This window comes from Tachyglossus aculeatus, chromosome 11 (genome assembly GCF_015852505.1).
Source record: "Tachyglossus aculeatus isolate mTacAcu1 chromosome 11, mTacAcu1.pri, whole genome shotgun sequence".
In the NCBI taxonomy this organism is placed as follows: Eukaryota; Metazoa; Chordata; class Mammalia; order Monotremata; family Tachyglossidae; genus Tachyglossus; species Tachyglossus aculeatus.
Genome location: NC_052076.1, coordinates 66,893,961 through 66,909,264, shown reverse-complemented (window position 1 = coordinate 66,909,264; position 15,304 = coordinate 66,893,961). Strand labels below are relative to the sequence as shown.

General features: G+C 42.8%; 1 protein-coding gene across 1 annotated transcript in view; it reads left to right on the top strand.

Moving 5' to 3' along the window:
- The window catches only part of ABCC12 (ATP binding cassette subfamily C member 12), a 70,363-nt gene extending 57,016 nt beyond the window's left edge, over positions 1–13,347 (top strand). Inside the window, exons 23-30 of the mRNA XM_038753874.1 lie at positions 5,316–5,499; positions 7,825–7,914; positions 8,051–8,240; positions 8,795–8,954; positions 9,693–9,771; positions 11,543–11,656; positions 12,375–12,539; positions 12,619–13,347. Of these exons, the coding sequence (XP_038609802.1) occupies positions 5,316–5,499; positions 7,825–7,914; positions 8,051–8,240; positions 8,795–8,954; positions 9,693–9,771; positions 11,543–11,656; positions 12,375–12,539; positions 12,619–12,744 (1,108 nt within the window). The 3' untranslated portion in view covers positions 12,745–13,347. The remainder of the gene's footprint in view (positions 1–5,315; positions 5,500–7,824; positions 7,915–8,050; positions 8,241–8,794; positions 8,955–9,692; positions 9,772–11,542; positions 11,657–12,374; positions 12,540–12,618) is intronic.
- The last annotated feature ends 1,957 nt before the right edge of the window (positions 13,348–15,304 follow it).

Genomic DNA, 15,304 nt, shown 5'->3' with positions numbered 1-15,304 from the left:
GAGTGACGAATAGAATAGGGTAGGGAGAGACAGAAATCAGAGAGGTCAGAAAGGAAAGTGCTTGGATTAATGTGGTAGCATTTTGAATGGAGAGGAAAGGGAGGATTTTAGTGATGTTGTGAAGATTGACCTGACAGGATTTAACTATAGATTGAATATTTGGGTTGAATGAGACAGATGAATTGAAGATAATGCCCAGGTTATGGGCTCGCGAGACAGGAAGGATGGTGGTACTGTCTATAGTGATGAAGGGAAAACCAGGGGGGAGGACAGGGGTTTATAAGGGGGAGATAAGGAGTTATGTTTTGGACATGTTAAATATGATGTATCTGTAGAACATTCAAGTAGAGATGTCTTGAAGGCAGGAAGAAAGGTGAGACTGCAGAGAAGAACAGAGAACAGGACTGGAGATGTAGATTTGGGAATCATCCACATAGAGGTGGTAGTTGAAGCAACGGGAGTGAATGAGTTCTCCAAGACAGTAGGTGTAGGGGCAGAATAGAAGTGGACCCAGATCTAAGCCTTGAAAGACTTCCACAGCTAGAGGATGGGAGGCAGAGGAGGAGCCCACATAAAAGAACTGAGGATAATTGTCCAGGGAGATAGGAGGAGAAACAAGAGAGGACAGTGTCAGTGAAGCCAAGGTTGGGTAATGTTTCAAGGAGAAGGGGGTGGTTGACAGAGTTGAAGTAAGCTGAGAGGTCCAAGAGGATTAGGATGGAGTGGAGGCCATTGGCTCTGGCAAGAAGATGACATTTGAGAGGGCAGTTTTTCTGGAGTGAAGGGGAAGGAAGATTGAAGGGGGTCAAGGAGAGAATTGGAGGAGAGGGACTTGATCCAGCGGCTGTAGACAACTTGCTCATGGAGTTTGGAGAGGAACAGTAGGGGAGAGATAGGGCAATAACTGGAGGGAACCGTCTGGTCAAGGGAGGGTACTTTTAGGATAGGGGAGATGTGGGCATGTTTGAAAGCAGTAGGAAAGAAGCCATTGAAGAGGGAGCTGTTGAAGATGGTGGTCAGGGAGAGAAGAAGCGAGAGGCTAAGTGTTTTGATAAGGTCTGAAGGGTTGGGGTTGGATGTGCAATTGGAAGGAGTGGATTTTGAGAGAAGGCAGGAGATCTCCTCTTGAGATATTGCTGGAAAAGATGGAAGAGTTGAAGTGGCAGGAGTAGGGCAGGACTGGAAAGGAGCAAGGGAGAATTTTGAGAGATCACACCTGAGAGTTTCAATTGTCTTAATGAAGTAGGTGGCCAGGTAATGAGGGGCAAGAGGTGGAGGAGCCGAGGGAACAGGGGATTTGAGGAAGGACTTAAAAATCTGGAAAAACTGTGTCCATTATTCCTTTCTTTGATGAACAGATACATTTAATAGCCTAATTTTTAGGCTTGTGTTTTTTCCTTCATAAGTCCTCAAAGAAGACCTTAGACTGGAACTGGTCATCAATTCCAACCACAGGCAGTAGTACTTCACGTCATTGCTCCATAAAAGATACAGCCAATTGAAACATGCCTGTATTACCAGACAAATGCTTGATGGCCCCCTAATCAATTGTATTTATTGAGTGCTTACTATGCATATAACTCTTTACTAAGCACTTGTAAGAGTACAATAGAATACAAGTTGCTAGGCAAGTTCCCTGCCCAGAAGGAGCTTACACCCTATAGGGGGAGACTGACATTAATATAAATCGATAAATTACAGAGATGTACATAAGTGTTGTGAGACTGAGGGTGAAGTGAACAGCAAATGTTTAATGGGTACAGATCCATATGCAAAAGGAAGAGGGAGTAGGGGAAAAAAGGGTTTAATTAGGGAAGGTCCCCTGGAGGAAATGTGATTTTAATAAGGCTTTGAAAGTGTGGAGATCTGTTGTGGTTTGTTGTGTACACAAGGGGTGGGAGTTCCAAACCATTGTGAGGACAGGGGCTAGGGGTTGGTGGTGAAATTGACAAGACTGAGGTAGAGTGGTTAGGTTGGCATTGGAGGAGTGAAGCATGCGAGTTGGCTTGTGGTAGGAAAGCAGTGAGGTTAAGGTAGGAGGAGATACGCTGAATGAAGCTTTAAAGCCTATGGTAAGGTTTTTCTTTCTGATGTGGAGATGAATGGGCATACCCTGGTGATTCTTGAGAAATGGGGGGGCCATGGACTGAAGGGTATTTAAAAGAGATGATTTGGGCAGCAGAGTGAAGTATGGCCTGGAGCACTCAAAAAATACAATAGAATGAATGAATGAATGAATGGAGTGGAGAGAGAGACAAAAGTCAGCAAGGTCATTAGTCAAGACAGGATATGATAAGTGCTTGGCAACCTCTAGACTATAACCTCATTATGAGAAGGAAATGTTTCTGCTAATTCTGTTGTATTGTACTCTCCTACACACTTAGTACAGTGCTCAGCAAGTAGTGAGCACTCAATAATACCACTGATCGATTTATTGATTGATCAGAATATGAGCAGTTTGCATGGAGACAATAGGGTGATTTTAGTGATGTGAAGGTAGAACAGGATTTGGTGAAAGATTGAAGATATGCATTGACTGAATATGTTGGGGAAGCCGCGTGACCTAGTGGAAAGAGCCCCAGACCTGGGAGTGAGAAGGACCTGAGATCTAAAATCAGCTCTCCCACTTGTATGCTGTGTGACCTTGGGCAAGTCAGTTAACTTCTCTGGGCCTCAGGTCCCTCATTTGCAAAATAGGGATTAAGACTGTGAGCCCCACGGACTGTGCCCAACCTGATTACTCTGTATCTATCCCAGTGCTTAGAACAGTGTCTGGCACATAGTAAGTGCATAAAAAAATACTATAAAAAATAAGAGAAATGATTTGAGAATAGTGCCAAGTTTAGGGGTTTATGTAATAGAGAGGACGGTAGTGATTGTCTACAGTGATGAAAAAGTGATAGGAAAGACAGCCTAATATCCTTCTAGTCAAAACCTGTAGTGAAAACACACGTTATGGCAGAATTGAATTCTAAGGTGGCTGATGGAATGGTTTGGCCGAGAAGGGAGGGGATTAGTCAAGAAAGGGCTCCTGGGGGAGGCAGTTAGAGAAAATCTTTCCTAAGGGTTAGTTATCAGCAGCTTTCTGCACACTTGCCCTTCCAGCCTCCTGTCTCTTCCCACTCCAGTCCATTCTTCTCTCTGCTGCCCAGATCATTTTCCAAATAAAGTTCAGTCTGTGTCTCCCCACTCCTAAAGAACCCCTAGGGCTTGCTACTTTATATCTGCATTACACAGAAACTCCTTACCATTGGCTTTAAAGCTCTAAATTGCCTAGCCCCTTCCCATCTCACCTAATTTCATACTACAACCCAGCATGCTCACTTCACTCCTCTAACTTCAATCTACTCACTCTAACTTGATACCATCTATCTCTCCTCTGAACCTTGTCCATGTCCTCCCTCTGGCCTGGAATTCCCTCCCCCTTCATATATGACAGATCACCACTCTCCCTACCTTCAAAGCCTTATTAAAATCATATCTCCTCCAAGAGGCCTTCCCTGACTAAGCTCTCATTTCTCCTAATCCCTCTTACTTCTGTGTCACCCTTGAATTTGGGTTTTTACCATTTATTCACCCCATCTTCAGTACTCTATGTACGTATCCATAATTTATTTTAACGTTTGTCTCTCCCTCTAGACTTTAAGCTCCTGGTGACAGAGTATTTGCCTACCAAATCTGTTACATTGCTTTTTTTGTTTTGTTTTGTTTTTACTATATTCGATAGCGCTTACTATGTGTCAAACACTATTCCAAGCACAGCAGTAGCTACAATTTAATTAGGTAGGACAGAGTCTCTATCCCATATGGGGCTCACAGTCCAAGTAGGAGGGAGAACAGGTATTTAATACCCATTATACAGTTGGGGAAACAGGCATAGAGAAATTAAGTGACTTGCCCAAGATCACCCAGTGGATAGACCACGTGCCTGGGAGTCAGAACGTACTAGGTTCTAATTCTGGCTCTGCCGCTTGTCTGCTGTGTTATCCTGGACAAGTCACTTAACCTCTCTGTGCCTTGGTTACCTCATTTGTATATCTATAATGGGGATGAAGACTGTGAGCCCCATGTGGGACAGGGACTGTGTCCAACCTGATTAGTTTCTATTTACCCCAGTACAGTCCCTGCCACGTCGTAAGTGCTTAACATGTGCCGTTAAGCAACAGAAACAAAAAAACTCAGCAAGGAGAGAAAATTAATTATAGAGAAATAAAAGAAAAGAGAGAGTTTCTGCTGGAGTTAGATATAAGGCTCAGTTACCATTCATGGGGATATTCAAAAATGCCAAATTTTTTTGGTGTCTCGATCACATTGCATTCTGCATTGTTTCTGAAAAATGAGCAAATCTGAGAGGATTTTTCATCTGTGTGGGTAGTTGAACACACATTTAGTGTGGGTTTCTTTTGGTTAAAAGGTAGGAACTGAAAATTGCGCATTTATATTAGTGCTTTCTTTTCCCAATTCAGTACTATATTCACTTTAAAATGCATGAATTCTGCATTTAGATTTTGCATGCTAGGACAGGTAATTCAAATGAGCCTAGGGCCCCCCCAGCCCCCATTCAAAGGTCAGAGACTGAAGCACTGATGACACTGATGGGTTAGGTGGGAGCTGTCGTGGCTTTGGGTAGGGATTGTCTCTATATGTTGCCAACTTGTACTTCCCAAGTGCTTAGTACAGTGCTCTGCACACAGTAAGCGCTCGATAAATACGATTGATGATGGCTGGGGCAAGCCAGAGCAAAGGAGATCAGGAAGGGAGAGGCAGCAGGGCTATGGAGAGACCTGGTTTTAGGGATCCTGATTTTTCTGGCTTTTCTTCAGTGCCATTGCTGAGCCAGAGAGAGAATCTGCTGGGAAATGCTGAAGGGCAGCTGGAGACTCCTGCTGCTCTTCCCTGAAACTTTCTTGGATCAACTCTTTCTCCTCAGCCCTTCTGCCACTTCTTGCTGGGCTGGCAGGCGTCTACAGACCACTGATGGAGACACAGGAGTTTGTGATGAAGAACTGACCTCCTTGCTGAATTTCTGTTGTAGGAGGCCAAAAAGGATGCCATTCATTCATTCATTCATTCAGTCATATTTATTGAGCGCTTACTGTGGGCAGAGGACTGTACTAAGTGCTTGGGAGAGTACAGTGGAACAACAAACAGAAACATTCCCTGCCCACAATGAGCTTACAGTTTAGAGAAGGGCAACCATTACATAAATCTTCCAGGTAGCCTGTTGTCATTATTGGGATCAGAACACTGGACTAGATGGGCCCCAGATGTGATTCAGTAATGCTGTAGCTCATGTTCTTATTTTCTCATTTCAGGTTTAAAATGTTAAATGATGAAAATTCCAGTCACTTCCTGTTATTCAACTGTGCCTTGCGGTGGTTTGCTTGGAGAACTGATGTACTCATGAACATTGTCACCTTCATTGTGGCCATACTAGTTATTCTGAGTCCTTCAATTAGTGCTTCCTCAAAAGGCTTATCCTTGTCCTATATTATTCAGGTAATGCACTGTAAATGTCATGCTGACTGGGTTGTCTGATATGCTAGAGATGACATTTTCTTCTTTTATGGCACCAGAAGGTGGCTTCTAGCAATGGATGCGTGAATTAGTTCTCGAGTAATGAAATGTGTAGCCCAAGATAGGCATTGTAGCACAAATTACCCTTCATCCCCTTAAATTGAATCAATCCGCCTCACCAGTTTAACTGGAAGGTTTAAAGGAAAGATCAAGAGACTGTGAATCAGGACACCTGGGTTCTAATCCCAAATTTGCCACATTTGTGCTGTGTGATCTTGGGCAGGTTATGACCTCTCTGTACCTCAGTTTCCAAATCTATAAAATGGGGATAAAAGACCAGTTCTCCCTTCCTCTAAGACTGTGATCCCTGTGTGGGACAAGGACTGTGTCCTATCTTGTATCTACCTCAGAGCTTAACATAGTGCTTGCAACATAGTAAGCACTTAAAAAACACTATTATTTTATAATTTCACATATTATTGTTATATTATTGGTTTCCTAGCCAGATTAGAGAGTGGTTAAGGAGAGAATTCAAAGAGTGGTAGTAGAGGCAGCAGGTGTAGACACCTGGCTCAAGGAGTTTGTACAGGAATGGTAGGAGGGAGATGGGGTGATAACTGGAAGGAGCTGTGGGGTGAAGGGAGGGTGTTTTTAGGATTGGGAAGGCATGAGCATGTTTGAAAGCAGTGGGAAAGAAGCTATTGGAGAGGGAATAGTTGAAGATGGCGGTCAGGGAGGGAAGAAGGGAGGCGTGCAAAGGGTTGGGGTTGGAAGCATAAATGGAGTGAGTGGATTTTGAGAGAAGGTGGGAGATCTCCTCGAGATACTGCTGTGTGTGTATGTGGGGGACAGGGAGTGAGTGTGTTGAGGTGGGGGCTGGAGGGAGGGAGAGGGGCTGGGTGGCTGAGGGGGAAATGAGGAGGAGACATGTTAGGGAGTACTCAGGTGAAGCCTTAGATTATAGAGATACAGTTTCTAAAAGAAAATTGCAATTCCCCTGCCCTAAATATAAAATGGTTGTGACAGACTTCCTTATCCAGGGGGCATCTGGACTGTGTTACATTGCTCAGCCTCTGAGTGTTTTTTTTTTTGTTGTTGTTGTTGTTGTTTTGTTTTGAAATCTAGAACTCTCAGGTGAAAGTTTTATTGGTTCAGTTAGGATTCTGATGGTAAGATTCTAGCTATGGGGAGTGACTAAGAAAACTGCTACTAGTTAATCAGCAGGGCCTGGTAGAAAGAGTACAGGGATGGAAAGTCAGGAAATCTAAGTTGTATTCCCAGTTCTGCCAACCCGGGTTGCTGTGTGACTTTGGACAAGCCATTTAACCTTTCTTCAGTCAGTTAATCAATAGCATTTACTGAGCACCCTGCTAGGTCCAGAAAGCTTTACTATGTGCTTGGGAGAACTATAGAGCTAGAATGTATAATCTCTGCCCTCAAGGGGTTAACTATTTAGTAGGGAGGCAGATACAAAATAAATTACAGATAGACAGATGCGGCAGACAATAGAAAGACAGATATGAGGGTATAAATATAGAGGTAAATAAATGTAAAAGTGCCAAAGGATAGTTGGGAGAATATAACCTCCTGGTTAGAAAAATTAATCAGGGAAAACCTCCTGGTAGAGGTAGGACTTCAGAAAGACTTTGATGATAGACATGTCTTGCAGGCAAGAAGAAATGACAGATTGCTAATAGGGTGGAAAATGGGGCTACCGAGATAGATTTGGGAGTCATCAGCAGGAAAGTGGTAGCTTAAACCTGGAGAGCAGATGAGCTCCTGATAATCAATCAATCAATCAATCGTATTTATTGAGCGCTTACTGTGTGCAGAGCACTGTACTAAGCGCTTGGGAAGTACAAGTTGGCAACATATAGAGACAGTCCCTACCCAACAGTAGGCTCACAGTCTAAACAGAAGGGAATGGGTATAAACACTGATGGATTTTTCTGTCCTTCAATTTTCTCCTTTGTAACATGGGCACAAAATACCTCCATTCCTGCCTCTTAGATTTTGAGCCCTAAATGGTACAGGGACTGTGTCCAATCTCATTATTTTTTATCTATTCCTACTGCTTACTTAGCACAGAGCTCTGGCGTATCGAAAGTGCTTAATAAACACCAAATTATTGCTGTTACCTCTACTACTACTAGTAATAATAAAATAAAAACAACAAAAGAATAACTTTACTTCAGGGCATTTTCCTGAGAATATTGCTTTCCCTCATTGTTTGCTTCATGGAATCATAGTTTCAGTTGTCGTTCTGCTGTAGAGCTGCTAACTCTGACCATTTGTTACTTTCAATAGTTAAGTGGACTTCTACAGGTTTGTGTGAGGACAGGCACAGAGACACAAGCCAAGCTAACCTCTGTGGAACTACTAAAGGAATATATCTTGGTAAGAGAAAATTCTAAGTGATTCACAAAAGCTGTAAGGATTTAACCATTCTCTGGCTTTAACTGTGTTCTCTGGATTTAACTGTGTTTGTCTTTTTCAAGTATTAATAGATAAGTGAAATGTTTTCCTTTCTTAGACCTGTGTTCCCGAATGCTCGCACCCTCTCAGTGGGGCGAGCTCTCCCCCAGGATGGCCAGCTCATGGACAAATCACCTTCAAAGATTATCAGATGAAGTACAGAGAAAATACACCCCTGGCCCTTAAGGGTCTGAATCTGAATATTCAAAGTGCAGAAAACATTGGGATTGTGGGAAGGACCGGTTCTGGTGAGGATGCCTCTAATTTGGTTTCCCTTTTTTTTATTTCTGCCAACCATGGTAGGTCTACAACATTGGAGAGTGAATTGTTTTATTCTGAAAGCCTCTTTTACTGTAAATTAATATTTCTGATGGAATAGGGTATGGAGCTGAAAACCAAGTGTGCATCATATTTTTAAGCTTATTAAAATGGGAATGATTCCTACAGTAAGAAAACTGGAGGACTAGCATATATGATGGAGAGAATTAGCTGTTTCCCGAGAATACCTTGGGATGAATTTCCAATCAATCAATCGTATTTATTGAGCGCTTACTGTGTGCAGAGCACTGTACTAAGCGCTTGGGAAGTACAAGTTGGCAACATATAGAGACAGTCCCTACCCAACAGTGGGCTCACAGTCTAAAAGGGGAATAATTTACAGGAATAATGGAGGGTTCCTGCTGTCATGGTTATCACCATGGGTTTGCTTTTTTCCATTTCATGAAAAAAATTGCTTAATTAAACATTTAGATATGATGACAGGCAAAGCCAATGTCTAATTTACTGTTTTCTTTATTTCCAGGAAAGTCATCCTTAGGAATGGCTCTCTTTCGAATAGTAGAACCCACAGCTGGCACGATCTACATCGATGATGTTGATATCTGCAGTATTAGTTTGGAAGATCTCAGAAGCAAACTCTCTGTGATCCCCCAGGATCCCGTTCTGTTCGTAGGTACAGTAAGGTAGCTGTTCCCATCATCACATCAATATCTTTCCATAGTGAGCTCTGATTGGTAAGGGAGCATAAAACCAGCTCATTGTTTCCACTGAGAAATATGGGATGGCAGATCTGAAAGAGGTGTGGAATTTTGAGGGAGATTCTTTCAGTCCGGAGCCCGGTTTCTTGATCCATGAAGAAGAAGGTGCTATCAGCACTCCAAACAATCAGCCAAATCCCACCAGCGAATAAATTTGGAATAAAAAGCACCTGCCCCTCCCCATCCACGGGGCTGGCATGTGAATCAAATGAGGTAATAGATGTGAAAGAACACATCTGTTGCTGAATTGTACTTTCCAAGTGCTTAGTACAGTGCTCTGCACACAGTAAGCGCTCAATAAATACGATTGAATGAAGGAAACAACATGGAACTGACATGTCCTCTGGAACTCCAGAACTGTAATCAATCAATCAAATGCCCTCCTCGTAGTCAGAAGAGTGAATTCAGTTCTCAAAGTGAGCGAAGTTCATCATCAACCACAGCGATATGGAAATCTGTAGCTATTTAGCTTTACCTGTGCTTTCCTATCTGCATAAAGCCTGGGTAATTTCTTGGTTTTGACCAAATGAAGGTGCTTCAGAGTACCATGGTCTAAGAGTGCTAAAGAGATAAACATTTTAAATCCATACCTTTTCTTAATTTCAGAGATAAAATTAACTGTTCATTTCAAACACAATAAACAAAATCTATTTTTTTCTGCAGATATAATTTGGATCCTTTTGATAGATTCACTGAGGAAGAACTCTGGCAAGTCCTGGACCGAACTTTTATGAAAGAGACAGTAGGTTTCCTGGATTCTGAGGTGCTGAGTTTGCATCCTCACTTTGATATCACTTATCTTCTTCCCAAGCCCAATAGCATGAATCACAAAGACCTGGCTCTTCCACATCTCTATTCCCTACATACACTTTCATTCAGTTCAATTCAACACTAATAAATTCTTTTTTAGGACAAGTCTTCACTTATAAGTTATCTGAATAATCCAGAACTAATTTATCCTTATATTTTAGACAAGTGCCCTTTTCTGGAACTGTCTAGATAAGGTTTTTCCATCCCGCTGAATTATCTAGATTATGTGCTGGTGTAAATCTGGCTTTATTGTACAGCTACTGGGTAACGGGTAACATGGCCTGGTGGACAGAGGATGGGCCTGGGGGTCTGAAGACCTGGGTTCTAATCTTCTGTGTGATCTTGGGCAAGTCACTTAACTTCCCTGTTCCTCGGTTTCCTGTTTGATAAAGTGGGGATACAATTCTTGTTCTCCTTCCAACCAGATTGTAAGCTTCATGCGGGATAGGGACTGTGTCCACTTAATTAGCTTGTAACTATTCCTGGGCTTAGCACAGGGCTTGGCACATAGTAAGTGCTTAACAAATACTACATTTATGATTATCATTATTAATATTTGTATTATTATGATTTATTGTCCCACAGTATATGCTTTATGCTTAGGGGGTTGAATATTTCCCCAGTGGCCTATCTTTGCAATTTTTTGGAGAGCGGGGCGTGGGAATGGAAGGATGGCAGAACTGCTCCCCTGCCCCAAGCTCTTCCCTTCCATTTGGTGTCCTGAAAAATGGTCTAGCCTGCTGAATTCAGGTAGTCCAACCTTGCATGGTCTCCCTAGAGAACTTAGGAAATCAATAAAGCCATTATAGCCTTCTCCAATACAAACATCTCACTCTCTCCTACTGGACAGATTCTTTCTGCTCCCCTCTCCTCTGCCTCAAACCCTGTGAAACTGGGCAGAGATTTGGTGTCCAAACCCTCATCTGCTGGAATAATAATAATAACAATTGTATTGGTTAAACGTTTACTATGTATCAGGCAGTGTTCTAAGCACTGGGGTAGATACAAGGTTATCAGGTCGGACATAGTCCATGTCCCATATGAGGCTCACAGATTTAATCCCCATTTTACAGGTGAAGTAGCTGAGGCCCAGAGAACTGAAACGATTTGCCCAAGGTCCCACAGCAGGCAAATGGCGGAGCCAGGATTAGAACCCAGGTCCTTCTGAATCTCAGGCTTGGGCTCTATCCATTAGGCCATGCTGCTTCTAACCCTCATGGCTGCTAGGCAGATAGACCATCTCCATTGATGGAGTTGTCTAACAGTTTCCCCAGGATAACAGCCTGGCTCGGTGCTCAATAAAGTGGTCTGAGACTCCCTGGCAGTCACAGCTCTCCTCACCTCACTCCTCTAGGCAGGGGCTTCCCCAACCTTCCCCTGGAGACAAGGCCATGGAAAGCCAATTCTCCTTCTTTATTATTCTCCACAACTGCCAATGATGGATCTTCACTTCCAGTCTGTATATTTGAGGGCTCCATAAATCATACTGCGACTGTGAATTATTAATGCCTCCTCACTCCCAGGGCCTTTACTTATTCTATTTGGGCAATATTTAAGTAATTGTTGGTTTGAGCTTCCCACGCCTTAATGTTCAGAAAAATAAAGCGCCCTGATGAATGCACGAGAAAGCACAATCAATATTCCGGGTCCAGCACAATTTTATAGAGAACCATCGTAAATGTGACACTTTCTATGTTTTATAGATAATTAAACTCCCAGAAAAATTGCAGGCTGAAGTCACAGAAAATGGAGAAAACTTCTCAGTCGGGGAACGGCAGCTGCTCTGCATGGCAAGAGCACTCCTTCGTAATTCAAAAGTGAGAAATCTTCCCGGGGAATCGATGGGTCAAATTCTGGAATTTTTTCCCAAACATTACTTGTACCAGAAGGTTGGTCTTGAGTTGAGGGTACAGCCATTTGAACCTAATCACAGGCTTCTTGTATATCTCAAGGCCAACTCAAGAGCCACAGGTTGAAGGTTGGAAATCATGTTGACTTTGCTGAACTTTGTAACAATGGGATCACCTTCTTTGTACTTTCCTCCCGGTGTCCTTAGTCAGCTCTTTGTTCTTCCAAGAAATTCAAATTTAACCCCCCCACCCAGATATCTCCTTTACCTCCTACAAAAGGCAAGATTTGGTAAATAGTGCCTGAAGCCTCAGTCAGCATACTACGAGGGAGTAATACAAAATTTAAATTTCTTTTTCTCACTGAGTCATCCTGGGTCCCTGCCTCAGAGAAAGAGTGTTACAGTTTCTTTCTGTAACCAGTTCTTTCCCTAGTGCCACCCTTGTGAAATTTCCTTTTCTTCTCAACACCCGTGCATTAAGCAACAATTACAATTGGCAACATAATTGTTTCTTCTTACCCACATGACTGAATGGAATATACCACTTAAAAATTAAAAGGTGCAGAATTTGGTGGGGTGGAGAGGGATTCCCCCAAGAACCGCATTATTAGAACTCAAGCCATCAGTAAGAGAGCCTGGATAAGAAGGTCTCTCTCATGAGTTTTACCAAGATCTTTCTCCAACAGATCATACTCCTTGACGAAGCCACTGCCTCAATTGACACAACAACAGATAACCTGATTCAATGTACGATCAGAGAAGCATTTAAAAACTGCACGGTGTTGACTATTGCCCACCGCCTCAACACCGTTCTGAACTGTGATCGGATCCTGGTCTTGGACAACGGGCAGGTAAAGGAGATTCCAGCCACCACCCCGTTCCTACACCTCTGCTTCACCAGGGGCTGATTCCTTGATCTTTAACTTTCAGGTAGTTGAGTTTGACAAGCCAGAGGTTCTTGCCCAGAAGCCAGATTCAGCATTCGCCACGTTGCTGGCGGCAGAAAGCAAAATCTGTGGGGGAAGAAGAATGCACGGTGGCATACTCAGCGTATGATCTGGGTGAGGAATGATAAGGGGGCAGAAAGAAACCCAACTCGACACTGCTGTGTAAAGAATGACAGAAGAAGTCCACGCTGCCCTTCATGGGAAAGAGAGCTCAAATACCCCAGAAACATAGCTGGCACCACCCTCCCTACTCAGAAGAAACATGGAGTGAACAGAGTTGGACATTTCCTTGCCTCTCTGGACTAGCTGAAGTGCTCCTCTGTGTCAGGCCTGGCCAGGGCAGAAGCCCTCAGGTAAATTTATGTACCATTCCACACCAGGAGAAATGTCGATGGTGACTTATTGTGTGAAAATGGAAGTAGTCTATCTTCCAGGGAGGGCATGTAAGTATCAGCAGATCTGCAAAGTGAGTCCTTGCAACGTTAGAGGGGAAAATCCTGAACATTTATTATTTCGGCCCAATTTCCCCCGATCTTGACTCTGGCAAGCATGAGCTACCTGTATTCGAAGTATGAAAGATTGATTGAAGTGTCTGGTGAAGAAAATCATATTGCACATGTCGCTCAATCTAAGATCAGTCAGGATAACTAGGGAAGCAAAATGTTGGATTTCTATATAAATGACATTTTTTAAACTTTATTGGTTATTGAAATGCGATAGATACTTTGAAACATAACTTCTTAATTGGGGGGGCGGGGGGAGGGAATGTTCCAGTCTCTGTACCATTTCTTCTTAAAAGCTGTTGTCTGACATTTTCCTTCAATAATTGTCCCAATAAAGAACTTTTCTTGCTGACAAGGATTCTTTGCAGCTGTTTCAAACACATTATAAATGTCACCGTGACCATCACTCACTTTATCATTTGCTGTGGCATTCACTGTAGCCTATTCAAAAGATCCTGTTCCAGCATTTGATTTTGGGCTAGGTTTATATTCCTCAAACCCGTATTTATTGCTATCTCTTACAAGGCCACTGTACCAAAGAGATTTAATATAGTTCAGGGGTGATTCTGAATAAATGTGTGACATTTCTCTCAGTCACTTCTCAGTCACGAGTGCCTCACCCTCAATATCCTCCAGAAGTGACAGAAGAGATCTCATTTAATTTTGGGCTGTCTGGGGACCAACTCACACAAAAATCATCACATGGGACTATTTTTATGGTATGTGCAAAGCACAAGAGAGGACACAAGATAATCACAGACTCTAACCCACGCAGGACTCACCACCCAAGAAGTAGGGAGAGTAGGTGTCTTATCCCCATTTTACAGATGAGGAAACTGATGCATAGAGAGATTAAGTGCCTTGCCCAATGTCACAAAGCAGGGCAGTGGCAGAGTTGGGCTTACTTCAGACTCTCTGGGGCAAAGGGATAGTTAGCCCTGTGATAGTACATTAACAAGACAACAGTTTTGATTCTGGTTTGGAGGTGGAAAAAATAAATATCACCTCTGAAGCCAGGGGTTCTAGCTCCTTCTGGACTACAGCCAATCTATCTGAGTTTCCCAGAAAATTCACAAGAATCAGCCAGTTCTGTTTTGGGGTTTTTTTTCATGGTATTTGTTAAACATTTATTTTATGTCAGGCACTGTACTAAGCACTGGGGTAGATACAAGCTAATCAAGTTGGACACAGTCCCTATCCCATATAGGGCTCACAGTCTTAACCTCCATTTTATGGATGAGGTAACTGAGGCACAGAGAAGTGAAGTGACTTACCCAAGGTCACGCAGCAGACAAGCGGTAGAGGTGGGAATAGAACCCAGATCCTTCTTGATTTCTAGGCCTGTGCTCTATCATGGTTGGTGCTGGTCTTTGATTTGAAGGCTGAATTCCTGTAAACTGGGACTGAAAGCCATTTTTGCCTCTTACCCAACTAACTGCACAAGGAGAGCAGCAGATCTCTAAGATGCAAGAGGAGTTCCATCAGTGCAAGTAGTCTGGCTGGTGTAATTCATGGCTCTCCACATTCTCTGGTAGGCAGTAAAAACCTGCCAGTCCTCAAAACTTTTTCCCAGCCTATCATCTCTCTAAATTCATCATCAATGGTATTTATTGAGAGCTTGCTATATGCAGAGCACTGTACTAAACACTTGGGAGAGCACAACACAACAGAGTTGACAGACATATGTTCCCATCCCATGGTAAGGTTACAGTCTGCTGGGGATACAGTAATATATGCTATGTACTATGTGCTCTGCACATAGTAAGCGCTCAATAAATACGATTGATGATAAATGAATAATTTATAATATATAATTTAAAGACATCTACACAGGTTCTGTCTGGTTGCGGAGGAGGCTAATATCAAATGGCCAAAGGTCACACCTCCGAGTGCATAGATAACACAGGAGGGAGAGTGAGATATACTCTTGGGTATATCCTCCTGAAACAGTAAAAATAAATGAAATCCATATCGTTTGCTACTGGCTTCTCCTCAGTTATTAGAGCAAGTTCATATCTGAAAGCCTGGTTTAATGCATTTGGTAAGTAGGGTACAAATATACAGGGAGACCCATCATGTTCTGCCTCTAATTTCTAGGCTCTGGAATTTTATTGAGGGAATAGCTGGGTCAGATTAAACTTGAGCTTTCTCCCCTGGCCTGAAGAG